General features: G+C 63.2%; 7 protein-coding genes across 7 annotated transcripts; 4 read left to right on the forward strand and 3 right to left on the reverse strand.

Moving 5' to 3' along the window:
• Positions 1-385: 385 nt before the first annotated feature.
• AMSG_12134 (uncharacterized protein) lies at positions 386-3,684 on the reverse strand (the record flags this gene model as incomplete). The annotated part of the gene is made up of 3 exons (XM_013899923.1): positions 386-1,396; positions 1,456-3,363; positions 3,490-3,684. 3 exons carry the CDS (start codon positions 3,682-3,684, stop codon positions 452-454), a joined length of 3,048 nt encoding a protein of 1,015 aa, XP_013755377.1. The 3' UTR covers positions 386-451.
• Positions 3,685-4,497: 813 nt separating this feature from the next.
• AMSG_08103 (uncharacterized protein) lies at positions 4,498-5,340 on the forward strand (the record flags this gene model as incomplete). The annotated part of the gene is made up of 2 exons (XM_013899873.1): positions 4,498-4,520; positions 4,569-5,340. 2 exons carry the CDS (start codon positions 4,498-4,500, stop codon positions 5,338-5,340), a joined length of 795 nt encoding a protein of 264 aa, XP_013755327.1.
• Positions 5,341-5,655: 315 nt separating this feature from the next.
• AMSG_08104 (uncharacterized protein) lies at positions 5,656-6,587 on the forward strand (the record flags this gene model as incomplete). The annotated part of the gene is made up of 2 exons (XM_013899874.1): positions 5,656-5,911; positions 6,362-6,587. 2 exons carry the CDS (start codon positions 5,656-5,658, stop codon positions 6,565-6,567), a joined length of 462 nt encoding a protein of 153 aa, XP_013755328.1. The 3' UTR covers positions 6,568-6,587.
• Positions 6,588-6,688: 101 nt separating this feature from the next.
• On the forward strand, positions 6,689-7,500 carry AMSG_08105 (uncharacterized protein; the record flags this gene model as incomplete). The annotated part of the gene is made up of 4 exons (XM_013899875.1): positions 6,689-6,731; positions 6,974-7,032; positions 7,125-7,288; positions 7,315-7,500. Exons 1-4 carry the CDS (start codon positions 6,694-6,696, stop codon positions 7,498-7,500), a joined length of 447 nt encoding a protein of 148 aa, XP_013755329.1. The 5' UTR covers positions 6,689-6,693.
• Positions 7,501-7,527: 27 nt separating this feature from the next.
• AMSG_08106 (uncharacterized protein) lies at positions 7,528-8,374 on the reverse strand (the record flags this gene model as incomplete). Its single annotated transcript, XM_013899876.1, has 2 exons — positions 7,528-8,199; positions 8,369-8,374. 2 exons carry the CDS (start codon positions 8,372-8,374, stop codon positions 7,528-7,530), a joined length of 678 nt encoding a protein of 225 aa, XP_013755330.1.
• Positions 8,375-9,639: 1,265 nt separating this feature from the next.
• AMSG_08107 (COP-II coat subunit) lies at positions 9,640-12,413 on the forward strand (the record flags this gene model as incomplete). Its single annotated transcript, XM_013899877.1, has 2 exons — positions 9,640-9,988; positions 10,045-12,413. The coding sequence occupies 2 exons, from the start codon at positions 9,640-9,642 to the stop codon at positions 12,411-12,413; spliced, it is 2,718 nt and encodes a 905-aa protein (XP_013755331.1).
• A 92-nt stretch (positions 12,414-12,505) lies between these two features.
• AMSG_08108 (uncharacterized protein) lies at positions 12,506-13,826 on the reverse strand. Its single transcript, XM_013899878.1, has one exon. It carries the CDS (start codon positions 13,476-13,478, stop codon positions 12,516-12,518), a length of 963 nt encoding a protein of 320 aa, XP_013755332.1. The 5' UTR covers positions 13,479-13,826; the 3' UTR covers positions 12,506-12,515.
• Between the last annotated feature and the right edge of the window lie 583 nt (positions 13,827-14,409).

Consider the following 14,409-nt stretch of genomic DNA (forward strand, 5'->3'; position numbering starts at 1 on the left):
TTCGTGGAGGCTGGTGAAGGTGGACAGCCTGTCCAATGGCTCGGGGCATGTGCAAGGGCGAGGTGCAAGGGCAAGACTTCGGATGGTCTCACTATGGCTCTACCTGTAGAGTATCGCAAGGCATCGCCTGATGGTCCTCTGCTCAATCCGAAGCACTACCTCGTTGACGTCTGTGCCTCGGGTGATCATGTCTTTATCCGTCTAGCCGACTGATCGCTTTGATGTGACGGCTGTGCTGTGGCCATGGTCTGGCCTGGTCTGATCTCGGTCCGGGGGGGTCAGCCGATGAGCCTGGCAAAGGGTCGGAGCATGTCGATGGGTGGAGTTGAGTGGGAGGGGGAGAGATCGGCTGGAAAGCGAACAACGGCTCGAGGTTCGGCGATAGGCAGTCAGCGGCTCGGAATCGGGCGGCAACTCGCCTCGGATGGGGGCCTGGCAGTGGAGGCATCGATCAGAGACTGTGGATAAACTCGAGCAGTACCGCCTTGTACGCAGCCATGTCGTCAGCGTTTGCACAGGTATACATCGGATGCGGAGAGTCGGCGAGGATGAGGAGCCGCGGCTTGCTGCCTGCGTTGGCAATCGCGCGGTGAAGCCGGACGGTGCACTGCGGCGGAACCTTGGTGTCAACAGCCGAGGTGACCATCAGCAGCGGGATGCCCGCGGCGGCAATGGCGGCAGCTTGCGCCAGCGGCGACGGTCCATCCGGTCGCCATGACGTCACCAGCCGCAACACACGCTCGACAAGCCTGCCACCGAACCCCGTGTAGCGCGCGGCGAGGACGTTGGGAATGGTATCGAAGCATCCTTCGAGAACAGCGCCGACCACCGCTACGTCGACGTCGCACGTCTCCGAGCCGAGAGCAGCGACGGCGCCTGCAACCACCGCTGCGCCGCGGGAGCAACCAAAGAGCAGGACCTTGGCTCCTGGCTCGTCCTCGCCAAGCTCGCGAAGCGCGTCCAGGACAGCCGCGATCTCGCCGTCCTGCCCCCAGTCGGTCCGGCCTGCGTCGAGCGGGCGAAACCAGCCGGGCGCCGGGTCGTCGAGGGCAACGCCGGTCCACCACGGCTCAACATACGCGCGAATGGCGTATTGCAAGAATGCAGGGACAATGTGCGGCGCCCAACGATTTGTCTGGCGCCGCGCTTCGGGGAGATCAACAAGTCGGGTCGAGGCCGGCGGCAACCAGGCGACGGGATACTGATCGGCAGACGCCGAGTAGTGTGCTGTGGAGAGAGTGTACTTTGCCATCTGCGCCTCATGCGCGCCGGTTCCGGGGATAAAGAGCACTCGCAAGCCTGCGCTGTCGATGGCGTGCGCTGGATCCATGACCGCGATAACGTCGAGTCGGAAACGCAGCAGGAGAGACAAGTGGGTGTCCACCCCCGAGCCAGGCTCCAGCCTCGCAGCCGAGCTCATGTTCCCATTGGAGCGGAAGCATGGCCCTGAGCAACGACTCCGGCTTGCCCAGCGGTGAGCCCTGCATCAAAGCCGCCGTTGAAGACCGCAGCTTGCGGGCCGTTGATGAAGCGGACGGGTTGGATCGGCTGCTCGTACGAGATCCCGTGGGTTCGCAGGATTTCCTGGACCTTGAGAAGGAGGCGGGTGCGGGCGAGGACAAACTTCTTGGGCGCGTTCCATGTGACGGCGATGAGCTTGACGCGGACGTTAAATTGGAGGCGGTTCGAGTTGGTGATCTCGTCAACAAAGACCATGATCTCTTTGTCCCACGGCATGGTGCCCGAGTCGACTTTGAGAAACTCCTTGACATCGGCTTCGACCGAGGTAAACTGCTCGAGCGAGATATCAGCCTGGACCTGGAGCGAGAGGAGGAGCGCAAACTCACGCGATCGCTTGAACGAGGTGATGACCGCGCCGTAGAGCAGCGAGTTGGGAAAGACAAAGAGCCGTCCGTCCGTGGCGTAGCACTCGGTAAGGAGGAGCGAGGTCGACGAGACAATGAGCGTTGGATAGGTAAACGAACCGACGGTGACGGTGATGCGGTCGCCGTGCGAGATCGGGTGGAGGACAACGGTAAAGACAAAGGCGTTGAACGCCTGTTGGACCGTGTTGCCAAACACAAACGAGAGGCCGAGGAAGGAGCCGAGAAGCGGGAGCACAAACTTGAGCAAGTCGATCTCGTACGAGATGAGGACCCCGACCGAGGCCGAGAGCCAGAAGACCGCGCCAGTCACGTACGCAATGATGGCAGAGATCTTGGCTCGCTCGTGGAGAACCTTGTAAAGCGTCTCGCGCGAGTTGAACACATCGGTGATGGCCGAGACTGCCGTCTCGTAGTCGACCTCCATAGTGGCGATGTTGGCACGCTTGCTTGGTGCAAACAGGGCCATGGCGGCGTCGGCCTCGGGTCCAGGCTCGAGGTAAGCCTCGACGTCGGCGATGCCAAACTTACCGACATCGCCCGGGTCGAGGTTGAGCACAATGTCCGAGGCCCGCGCCGCTGCTGCCGCTTGCTTTTCCTCCTCCGAGTGGGTAAAGACCTCAGGCTTGAGGACGGGGCCGAGGAGGGCGCGCATGGTGTAGGTGAAATCAAAGGTGACCGGCGGCTCGGGCGGGGTGACCCACTTGGAGGCGAGCTCCGGTCGGCACATCCGCAACTTTGCGACGGATGCCTCCTTGGCGAGGTGTGCCTCGAGGTCGGCGCCGTGCAGCTCGTGGTTGATGTGCTCGAGATACACCCGCTCGAGGCCGCGCTTGACGAGATGGGCGGAAAAGACAAATAGAATAGTCGAGAGCGCCTTGTTGAGCCGGGTGTCGAGTCGCCCGCCATCAGAGTCGCCCACCACGGTCTCGAGCAGCGCGAGCGAGACGATGGCCCAGATGACCGTTGTCAGCGTCCGCTTGGAGCCATCGAGCACCACAAACGGAAACGAAAAGTACCACCGCGGCTCGGCCCGATGGAAGATGGCGCCAATGACAACCCGAAGGGCGACCCATCCGAGTAGCTCGACTGAGAGGTACCAGAGCTGATGCTGGCGCTTGACGCCGTACGCCATCTCGTTTGCAGGCGTGAGCGCGTAGACCAGGCCACCGAGCGCGAGCGAGACCGAGAGAAACAGAATGAGCATGGCCACTGGCAGCTCGATGACCGAGCGGATCCACTGGACCCGGCCAACCTTTGGCGGCTCGAGCTCCTTCCAGCTGAGATGAACAGGGATGCCGAGCATAGGCGGGCGGACAAACTTGTGCGGCGGAGGCTTGCGGGTCCTCGCCGGCACTGACGAAATCTCGGGCATAGGTGGTGGAGCCGGAGGCGGAAGGCTTCCGATCAGCGCGCCCGACTTGAGGAGCGGAGCGGTGAGCGGGCCGGCGCCGGTCTCCACCTGGGCATTAGCCAGGCTCTGCAACTTGACCGATGATGTCAAGGTCGAGTTGAGGCCCGGACTCGCCCACGCGCCAGATCCACCGACACTAGGAGCAGTCGATGGCAGCGATTCGCCACCACCGCGACGATGACGACGACGAACCGCTGCAGACGTGGTCACTCTCAGAGGCAACGAACTCGAGTCGCCCGAGTCGCCCGAGTCGCCCGAGTCGCCCGAGTCGCCCGAGTCGCCCGAGTCGCCCGAGTCGTGCGAGATGACTTTGGTCTCGGCCTCTGGCTCGTTGCCATCCTCATTGTCGCCGCCGTATGAATACGAGTAGTCTGAGATGGCAGACATGGCCAAAGAGGTAGTAAATGAGGAAGGTTGTGGGTCAAGTTTGCGAGCACAAAGTCCTGGTTGGCTCAAGCTGACAGACTGGCCATTGAACGAGAGAGAGGGGCGAAGGGAGCGACAAACTGTCCATCCAGTTGTGTTGTGGAGAATGATATGATCATCATACCGGATAAGCTAGCTAAGCGCCAGATGCACCCATTGCTACATCGATGATCGATGACCATTGTAATGGGATTGTTGAACTAACACTGGTGTCTTTGTATTGGTGTGGCGCACTCCCTGTGCAGAGGGCAATGTCGATCAGTAGTTGCTGTCCCCTGCCCTGGTTGGTTCATGGTCTCACAGCCACGTTGCCGTCACACCTGCGTCACCGATCATCACCACTACCGATATTACCCTCAACATTGCGGATCATCATCGCAGATCATCGTATCACCTCACCGATCTCCCCCCCCCCCTGACCCCCTCTCCCCTACACACACACACACGCACACGCATCAACACCTCAAACCCATTCACATCCCCGTCACCAATCACCGATCACCGATCACCCTCATCACGCCATCAGCATCGACTAGCACCCACATCACTTCCCCTCCACACATTCCTACCATGATCCCCACCCCCCCCATCATCACCACCACGGTCGTCAACACGGTTGTCTTGGCAAGAGCAGAGGCAAAGTGACCAAAGTCGCAGGTGCCGAACACACACCACCACCACATCCACACCCACCACTCTCTGTGTACTTGTCCTTCCCTACATAGTGTACACACACTTGTTCAGGGTGCAGTCATGCGGAGAGGAAGAGTTGGGATGGACGGAGAGCCGCTGCTGAGGTCGGAGGGAGGGGTAGGGGCAGGGGCAGGGCCAGGTGGCCGAGGCAGAGCGGGAGCTGGTGGTGATGACCGTGGTGGTGATGGTGATGCGGTAGTGATCAAGTACACCTTTACTGGCAAGCTGACACTCTTCCCGCTCTTTGTCATTCTGATGTTTGCGGCGACAGGACTGCTGCTGACGAGAGGAACCCGACCGTACAACGCAGGCTACTTTACCTCGTCTGAGGTCTACTACGGCCTCGCTGGCCTCGCCATGTTCATCACCTCGCTCTGGTGTGTCCTCGCTATTGCGCTCTGGGTTGTCTTCCGAGTCACAGTTGCTATCACCCACGAGTCGATGACAGTGACCAAGTCGGGCGTGTTCCGATCAGCGAGCCTCTCCTTTGATCGCAACGACCTCTCGCTGCACTACTTCCGTACCCACTACCTTGAGTCATCGGCCTGGCTAAAACTGGTTGTCCGTGAGGGCGAGCGGTACTACGTCCTGCTCTCGTGGAAGGGCGCTGGCGATCAAAAGGCGCGCTTTATGGAGTTCTTCAACTCGCTGCAGCGGGTGCTTGCCACTGACGGCGGCCCGCTGCCTGCCCACGACGGCCGCGACGTCGAGCTCATCTCCCGTGACGAGATGACCTTCATCACTCCCTTTGCCGCCCGCCTCCGTGCCCTCCAGGCCTCGCACGCTGCGCTCCGAGGCGGATCGTCCATGCTCACCTCGGCCGCCAACACCACATGCCTCGAGGATCTGTCGTTCTTCAACGGCGATCGCTTCACCCGCCACTTTGTCGTCAACAAGGCCACCGGCGAGCCGCTCCTTGGCTGAGTCGCGTCATCCACCACCAGCCCCGTTGCTCTGATCGATCCCGCGCTCCACCCTCACGCGTGCATAGCGGAATAAAAAGCCTGCAGAAGCCGCAACAACAGCAACAACCGCAACCTGCTTGGCGAGGCAGGCAGCCGGTCTCACAGCGCCAACTGGGTCAGTCTCGGCCAGTCGATGGCCTACCGCCAGCATTTCTATCGAGTATCGATCAATGGCAGCAAAGAAAGGCGGTCGGCCGAAGTGGCGGCAGCGGCAGCGTCCGCGGCAGCAGCGGCAACAGCGGCACTGGTACTCGACTACGCGGGCAGGCAGCAGATGAGCAAGAAGAGCAAGAAGATGCAGGCCGAGGCCAGCAGTGTAAAGAAGAAGCAGAAGAGCAAGAGCAAGGGGAGTAAGGAAGGGAAGAGCAAGAAGACAAAGTCGACCAGCTCGCGTACCCGCAAGGTCGTCCCTCGCAAGCAGCGGGTCGCTGCTGGTCGCAAGCGTGGCAACAAGGGCAATGTTGCCCATGTCTCAAACTTTCTGTGGAAGGATGGGAAGGAGTATGAGCGGGTGAAGCGTAAGAAGAAGGGTACGTCATATAGGGTGGTGTGTGTGGCGGGGGGGGGGGGGGGGGGGATACGCCCAGCTGCTGCAGTTTGAGCTGCAACAAGCTGAATCGCTAGGTCTGCAGCTGCCAGCTCCTGTCATGCGACGTCGGTGATGTGAAGGTGGTGGGTGGGTCAGATCTTTGGCTTTGGGCGTGGTCGGCTGCTGATCTGCTCGTGCTCAGCGTAGTTGGCTGCTGATCTGCACCTGGTCGGCTAAGCCGGCTACTGATCTGCTCGTGCTCAGCGTCGGCTAAGCCAGCTACTGATCTGCGCCTGGCCGGCGTAGTCGAACGCTTATCTGCGCCTGGTTGGCTAAGCCGGCTGCGGATCTACACCGGGTCGACTCTGAGCCTGTATCCGCACACACACACCCTGTGTCCATGCTCTCGCACACAGACTCACACCATTAACTCTCCTCCTTCTCCTACTAGTCTCGCACGGCTCGCTCCGATCGTCGGAAACATCGAACCCTGATCGGTCATCATCGCCCTCACCACCGCTCTTCCTCAACGAAAAGTCGTCCGACTCGTCGATGGTTGGCACCGTCCGCTCCTCATCCTCCTCCTCCTCGGGCTCCTCCTCCTCCTCGGGCTCCTCCTCCTCCTCCTCCTCGTCATCCTCCTCCGACTCGTCGTAAACGCCCAAGACTTACCCACATCGCCAATTCATATCTGCTCCTTTCCCTCCCCTCCGTCGCCCACGCCCACGCTCATGCCCACGCCCACTCGCCAGCTCGCCAACTCGCCACACTGCACTCTCGGCCATGAGCGGTGGACGCAGCGGTCGCAGCAAGCAACAAACGTATGCTTACCTTCTCCTCCCTCCTTCTCTCTCTCTCACTCCCTCTCCCTCTCTGTCTCCCTCCTCCACTCACACATCCCCCTCCTCCCCATCCCCGTCCCCCCATCCCCGTTCCCCCGTCCCCACCTTGCGTCCGATTTGGGTCGTGGTTTCCTCCTCTTCCTCCTCTTCCTCCTCTTCCTCCTCTTCCTCCTCTTCCTCCTCTTCTCGATCGTCTCTCACACCTTCCCCGCCACAATCAGCTGTATCATGGTGTTTGGCATTGTGTACAATGCCTCTATCGATGGCCTGCTGTGTCAGAGTACGTCATGATGTCCCTCCCCCCTCCCGATCCCCTCTCTTTGCACCCTCCCACACACACCCGTCCTGCGCACACACTCACGCCGACTGCAGCTGAAGCGCCCAAGCTCAAGCGGACTCGATCGGGACGGCACTTTGGGGTGAAGAAGGATGTGCATGACTACTGGATCTCAAAGTGGCTGGCGGCCAATGGGCTCGAGGCTGGCAATATGGATGCCGAGGAGATCGACGATGCGCTGGCCGAGCTCGGAGTCCAGGTCGGCCAGTGGGGCCAAACGGCGAGGGCTCGTACCTCGCCCTGCACACCGTCTCGTACACCTTCTCCTCGCCCAAGTACTTTGACTGGAGGGCGTGCCAGACGTTTGAAAAGACGGCGCTGGGCAAGATCGACAAGCTCCGCGAGTTCTGTGCTCTGTTCGGCATCACCTACACCGAGCCGAGCTGGCTCCAGGTGGGATACGAGTGGTGAGCGCTCGCGGTTTACAGGCGGCTCAGACTACACGACGACGTCGTCATATGCCGGCGGCGGCGGCAGATTGGCGGCTGTTCCGCCAAACCCGGTGTAGCTCGGCAGTGGCTCGTTGTGCGGCTTGGGTTTGGGTTTGGGCACGGCTCCGCCGTACGCGCTTGTGTACGGGCGCGGCTCCTCGGACGACGATGACAGCGACTCCATCCACAAGCCCGGGTTCGGCTGATTCGAGCGCGAGTTACCGTACGTCGACGTCCGTGTTGTTGCCGGCGCCGCTGCTGGCGCGCACGACGGGCAGACGCAGCCGTCGTACTGGTCCCAGCACGGGCAGCAAGCGTCGCAGCCTTCCGAGATTTCTTCACAGTCACAGAACGTGCCGATGCCGCCAATGCAGAATACGCAGAACGAAATCAGTAACCACAAGCCGAGCAAGATGGAGATGATCAGCGCTGCCCACGGGAACTTCTTCTCCAGAATGACCGTCGACGGATCGTCTTCGTCGTACCAACATGGGTATCTGGAGCCAACATCAAACTTGTTGAGGAACGAGGTCTTCGAACCACGTGTGTACGAGCCAGTTACAGAGTCAAACGCTGTCGTTCGGATGCAACACTGCCCAGATTCAAGGGTCAGGTCGACCGTCACCTCGGCCCGGTAACAGATCGACCGGTTGCACACCCGCGATGACTGTCGCTTGGACTACGCCCCAGCAACGCCCGCACATAGGTGAGCCTAAACACACGCTCTCTCCCTCTCCACTTCCTCCCCCTCTACCCCCCCCCCCCACCCCCACCCCTTCCCGTCCCGGAGCCTCTCGCTCTTCCGCACACACTCTTCCTGACTCCGTACCGACAACAAGACCTCAGACTCGCATCCTCCACGGCCCCTGCCTCTGCCTTTCCCGCGAGCCATGGTAGTCGACAAGTGGTCGTCGCCTGAACAAGCAAGCAACTTTGGCGTCGGTGATCGCGATCAGCACCGCAAAGCCGGAAAAGGCCGTGCAAAAGAAGGCCAAGCCAAAGTCAAGGCGAGACCATGCCGAGGCCAAGCCATCCTCCCAACCATACGCTCGATGCGCGATCTCGCCCTATATTTACCACCACTACCGATCCTGCCCTAATCTTAGGACACTGGCTATCCCCCCCCCCCCCCCTCCCCCCCCTCCCCCCCTCCCCCCCCCCCATACAGCGGACATGCAGGCCTCCAGGGCAAGTCCCCAAGGGCAAGTCCCCAACAACAACCGCCGCAACCACCACCCATACCATCATCATCATCGTCACCATCACAGACACAGCCTCTAACAGAGAACCATGCCCATTACCATCAACAGCTTGCAACTCCCCCCCCCCCATACCCGTCCCCCTTTCAGCCATCTGGAAATGACCTTCCTGCCACGTCGCGATGTCCCGCCGCGCTTACTCCCTCTCCCACACTCCCCGTCCGCCACACTCCCCCTACCAAGGATACGTCCTCCCCAGTCACCCTCTCCGCACACACTCCCACCCACTACACCCAACTCCTCCGGTGGAGAGTAACAAACATGCAACCCGGTATGTCCTTCCCCTTCCCCCCCCCTACCCCCTCTTCTCCCTTGCCCCCCTCCCCTCCCCTTTCCCTGTCCCACCTTCTGCCAAGTCTCACACATTTCCCTCTCCATTGACCCTCCCCCCCTTGCACCCCCCCCCCCTTCCTCTTACCACAGGTCGCCCAGGCCCCCCACCCTCTACTCGTCCTGGCATGGGAGCTCCTCCTGCAGGCACTCGTCCTGCTCCTGCTGGGGCTCCTCCTCAAGGCCGTCAACCGCCTCCCTCCTCGACTGCTGCGCCTCCTACTGGTCGTCCTGCTGCTGGTGGTGGTCCGGGCCAGGTCCGCATGTTCAACCCAGCAGCTGCGGGTGCTTCCGCTGGTGCTCCCCGTGGCCGTGGTGGTCCGCCCACCCGTGGTCGTGGCGGCCCGCCCACTCGGGGTGGTCCTCCGACTCGTGGTCGTGGCGGTCCGGCTATGCGTGGACGTGGTGGACCGCCTACCCGTGGTCGTGGTGGTCCTCCGACACGCGGTCGCGGCGGCCCGCCTGCCCGTGGCGGTCGCGGTGGTGCACGCATGCCGCCGCCACCCACAGGCGCTGTCGCTCCGCCTGGCATGGAGAACTCCGAGTCGATTGTCGGCGGCGGCGTGCCGCTGTCGGTCGAGACTGCTGCCGACCCGTCGCGGGTCCGTATGGGCCCGCCGCCGACATCAGCCGGCCGCCGACTGGCGGTCCACCCCGCGCCGGCGGCCCGCCTCCTACCGGTGGCCCGCCTCCTACTGGTGGCCCGCCTCCTACCGGTGGCCCGCCTCCTACCGGTGGCCCGCCGCGCGCTGGTGGTCCGCCCCGCGCCGGTGGTCCGCCCCGCGCTGGTGGCCCGCCCCGCGCTGGTGGCCCGCCTCCCGCCGGTGGCCCGCCCCGGACTGCAGGCCCCCCCCGGACGGGCAACCCTGCGATGCGGCGGTACCCGCCCCCAAGCGCGGCCACGACTGGACCGCCGCCGGCTGGCAGCGGCCCAGTGGGCCCGGGCTCGAGCGCGGCGCCGCAGCCGCCGCACGCAGCTTCAGCTAGCAACGGACGGGCGTCGTCGAGCACCGGCCCGCCGACGGGCTCAGCCAACTTTCGGTTCGGCTCTGAGCAGCACGGCGGCGACGGAGTCCCGCGGCCGGTCAACGACGAGTTCATTCTCCCGCCTGACGATGTGGCGCAGCATCCGTCGCTGGGCCCGATGTCGTCGGACCCGTTCCACTTCCGGCCGACCATCCACGCGGTGCCTGCGACCGAGGCTCTGCTCAACTCGACGGGCCTCACGTTTGGTGCTGTGCTCTCGCCGTTTGCAGAGAAGCCTGACGAGGAGGTGCCAACGGTACAGCAGACGCGTGCCGGGATTGTGCGGTGCCGGCGGTGCCGATCGTATGTGCATCCGTTTGTGCAGTGGCTCGACCACGGGCGCAAGTGGCGGTGCTCGGTGTGCCACCTCGTCAACGACTGCCCCGAGGCGTTCCGCGGGCGGGTCGACGAGCGCGGGCGACGGGTCGACGCGGCAGAGCGGACCGAGCTCTCGTGCGGGTCTGTCGAGTATGTGGCGCCAAAGGAGTACATGATGCGCGCGCCGCAGCCGCCGACGTACGTGTTTGTCATTGACGTGTCAGCGACGTCAGCGGCGTCGTCGATTCCCGAGGTGGTGGCTTCAACGCTCTCCAACTCGCTGGAGGACATCTATGAGGACGAGCGGGCGCTGGTGGCGTTTATCACCTACGACTCGAAGCTGCACTTTTACGGGCTCGACTCGGCGTTCATGCAGCCGCGCATGATGGTCGTCTCCGAATTTGCCGACGGCGTGGAGCTCCCTGCGCCGACCCCGCGCATGCTTGTGCGGGCGTCTGAGGCGCGCGAGAACATCGAGCACCTGCTCGAGGGCTTCCCGACGATGTTTGAGGACAACCAAGACTCCGGCGCGGCGCTCGGGCCCGCGCTGCAGGCCGCGTTCTCGATGGTGGGCCACGTCGGCGGCAAGGTGCTTGTGGTGGCGGCCGGACGGCCGTCGGTCGGCGCCGGCGCGGTCAAAGCGCGCGACGAGCGCAAGGCCATCGGAACGGCCAAGGAGTCTGCGCTCCTCACGCCTGCTGACAACTTTTACAAGCTGCTTGCTGTCGACGCCGCGCCGCTCCACGTCTCGTTTGACCTGTTCATGCTCGCACAGCGGCCGTCGGAGCTCTCGACGGTCTCGTCGCTCTCGCGGCACACGGGCGGCAAGGTCTTCTTCTACCCCAACTTTTCGCTCTCCAAGGACGGCCAGCGGGTGTCGGCGGACCTATCGGCGATGATTACGCGGCCGACCGGGTGGGAGGCGGTGATGCGGATCCGTTGCTCGCGCGGGCTCAAGATCACCGGCTTCCACGGACACTACTTTGCGCGGTCGTCAGACCTGCTCGCCCTGCCCAACGTGGATGCGGCGTCGACGTTTGGCGTCACCATTGCCATCGAAGACTCTGCACTCGAGGGCGCGCGGTCCAAGTTCTCTTACGCTACCATGCAGGCCGCGCTCCTGTACACGGCATCCAACGGCGAGCGACGCATTCGGGTCCACACACTGGCGCTCCCGATTGTGGCCGAGCTGCCAGCGGTGTACCAGGCGGCGGACGCGCCGTGCATGGCGGCGCTGCTCCTCAAGATGGCGACGCTCAAGGCTGAGTCGTCGACCATCGAGGATGCGCGGTCGGCCATGCTCAACAAGATGGACGATATCGTCAAGTCGTTCAAGAGCCTCTCCAAGTCGGCCGGTGGCTCGGGCCAGCTTGTGCTCCCGGCCTCGCTCCGCCTTCTCCCGTACTACACACTCGCCGGACTCAAGAACCGGGCGCTGCGTGTCGAGGGGGCCGGCTCGGTCGACGGGCGGTCGTTTGCGCTCACTCGCGCCCGCACTCTCCCGGTCCACTACCTTCTGCACACCATTGCGCCGCGGCTCTTCCGCGTCCAGCCCGGGCCGGTCAACCCGCAGCTGAGCAAGCTTCCGCTCACGCTCTCGCTCACCGCCGCGAGCCTCGGCTCGGACCACGTCATGCTCCTCGACACCATGTCGGCGCTCTGGCTCTGGGTCGGCCGCGACACGCCCGGCCCGGTCATCCGCGCAGTCTTTGGCATGGACTCACTGGCCTCGGTCGAGTCGACCCAGCTCCGCCTCCAGCCGCTCGACAACGATCTCTCTGCCCACGTCTTTGCTATGATCTCGCTCATCCGCTCGCAGCGCGACGAGTACATGCCCGTCTACATCGTCAAGCAGGACGGCCGCTACCACGCCTCGTTTTGCTCGTTCCTCGTCGAAGACCGCTCGTCGTCGGTCATGGCCTATCCCGAGTACCTCCAGGCACTTGCCAAGAAGAAGTAGGAGTGGTAAAAGTGCTCCCACTGTTAGCTGTCGCCCACACACGCCTCCAGCTAGCCAAGCCAACCAGCACACACTCACCCACACCAAGGTCATCAGGGCAACTCATTCGCATTCACTGTCAATGAGATCCAGCTCCTCCAGCAACGAGATCTCGGTCGGCGAGAGGGTGTGGGCCTTGAGCCGCGACTGCTGCTCGGTGAGCCACGAGTTAAGGACAGGCGACCAGGACCTGACGACAGCGGCAAAGGCTTGGTCGGTCGAGCCGACGAGGTCGCGGATGCGGAGCGCAAGCTCGTAGCACATCCACCAGGTCGGGCAGCGGGTGGCGAGTGGCGGAGCACGCGCCGACGCCGCGGTGGCCTTCGCCGGGGCGCCGCGGTGACGCGGGACGGCCGACTCAAAGACCGGCGCGGCGTCCTCACGAACAAGCCTCCGCAGATGCTTGTGAACGAGCGACGGCGGCGAGAACGGCGGCGTGGGAGTCCGACGGAACGCCGGCGAGACTTCGGCGGCGGGCGTCATCCGCGGCAGCGCGACCTCCATGGCCAGCATCGGCGGCGGCGTGAGGCCACGGTGCTTCTTGGCTGGCGGACAGAAGCAGAGGGCGGCGGACGACGGCGAGTCCCAGTCGCCAGCCATGGATGCCTCGACGTCCGGATCGTCACACCCACCGGTGACGAGCCAGGGGTTGGACAGAGCGCGCTTGCGCGAGAGGACCGGCGGGCGCGGCTCAAGGTCGAGCGCCGGCGCCGACGATGCGGCCCGGACAAAGCCAAGCGGCGAGTCCGGACGAGCGAGGGCCATGCCGAGGACCGGCGCCGAGGCAAAGCGGGCAAGAGAACGGCGGGGACGCCCGCCACGTGACGGCTCGGCCGCACACACCTGCATGGCTGCCAGGCCGTCGTGCGAGGTCGGAAAGGCGTGGCCCGAACGGGTGGCGAGGCGAAGCGGGGCGGGAGAAGCGCGAGCCGCCGGTGTTCCGTGAAACGGGCGGGGGTGAGGGGCGGAGGACGAGGATTTGAGCGGCGGAAAGGTGGCCTGGACCATGGACTCTGTCCGGCGCATGGTGGGACGGTCTTCCTGGACCGCTCTACCCCTTGGTTTGCCTGTACGCCCCGGGAAGCGGGGCCCCAGACGGGCGGCGAAAACCGACGAAATCTCGCCGAATTCCAAACACCGCCTTTTCCACACTCACCAAGCTTTCGCCAAGCACCACCTCCACGTCGAGCTCAGCCAAGAGCTTCGGCCACAGAGAGTGGGTGGGGGAGGGGAGGATGGGGATGGAGGGACTCTGCTTGGTTGTTTGAGAAACAACTAGCAAAGGCTTGCAAGGTGAATGCCGCGGTGAGACGCGGAGAGAGTGGTGTCGGTCCATCTCGCGCGACTTTGGTCCTCGAGCCTTACCTTGAACATGTTGTGCATTGTCGCGTCCTTCGTCGAAGCTGCCGTCGACGACCGACTCGCGTCACCATCATTGACCATGATTAATGAACGTCAAATTAATCGTTGCCCTCTGTCGTGTCATCACACTTGCTCACAGTGGCTCAACCTTCGAAAAAGTATCGAATGGTAATGAATACCGGCGAAAGAAGCAACGATGGGTGTGGGCCGCAAAAAATGGCTGGCGTTACCAAATAGGGGCAAAAACCCTCATGGTAACACCGGGACTGGGAAATGGGTGCCGCTTCTTGAAATCAGGCCTTGGCTGCCGTGGAAGTGTGTCGGATCTGGTTGCTTTGCCTGCATTCGAAGAGGTGGTGCCTGGTGAAGCAGAGGTGTGGCGTCCGGCTGTATTCCGGTCGACCAGCACCCCCACACACACACACCCCGCCACTGCTACCGCTACCCAACACTTCCACTATCACTCTACTCTGAGGCATGCCGTTGCGAACGAGGCACAAGCGGGTGCTTCGCCGGGCGGTCTCTCGGCTTTTAGCCTACACCCTTGGTACGGGCCGGGCAGGAGGAAGGGGCCATGGATTGAATAAGTTGCGCA

Source organism: Thecamonas trahens (assembly GCF_000142905.1).
Source record: "Thecamonas trahens ATCC 50062 unplaced genomic scaffold supercont1.41, whole genome shotgun sequence".
Taxonomy (NCBI): Eukaryota; order Apusomonadida; family Apusomonadidae; genus Thecamonas; species Thecamonas trahens.

Coding starts and splice junctions, on each gene's coding strand:
- AMSG_08108 (XM_013899878.1), bottom strand. CDS start 13,478: ATGCGCCGGACAGAGTCCATGGTCCAGGCCACCTTTCCGCCGCTCAAA.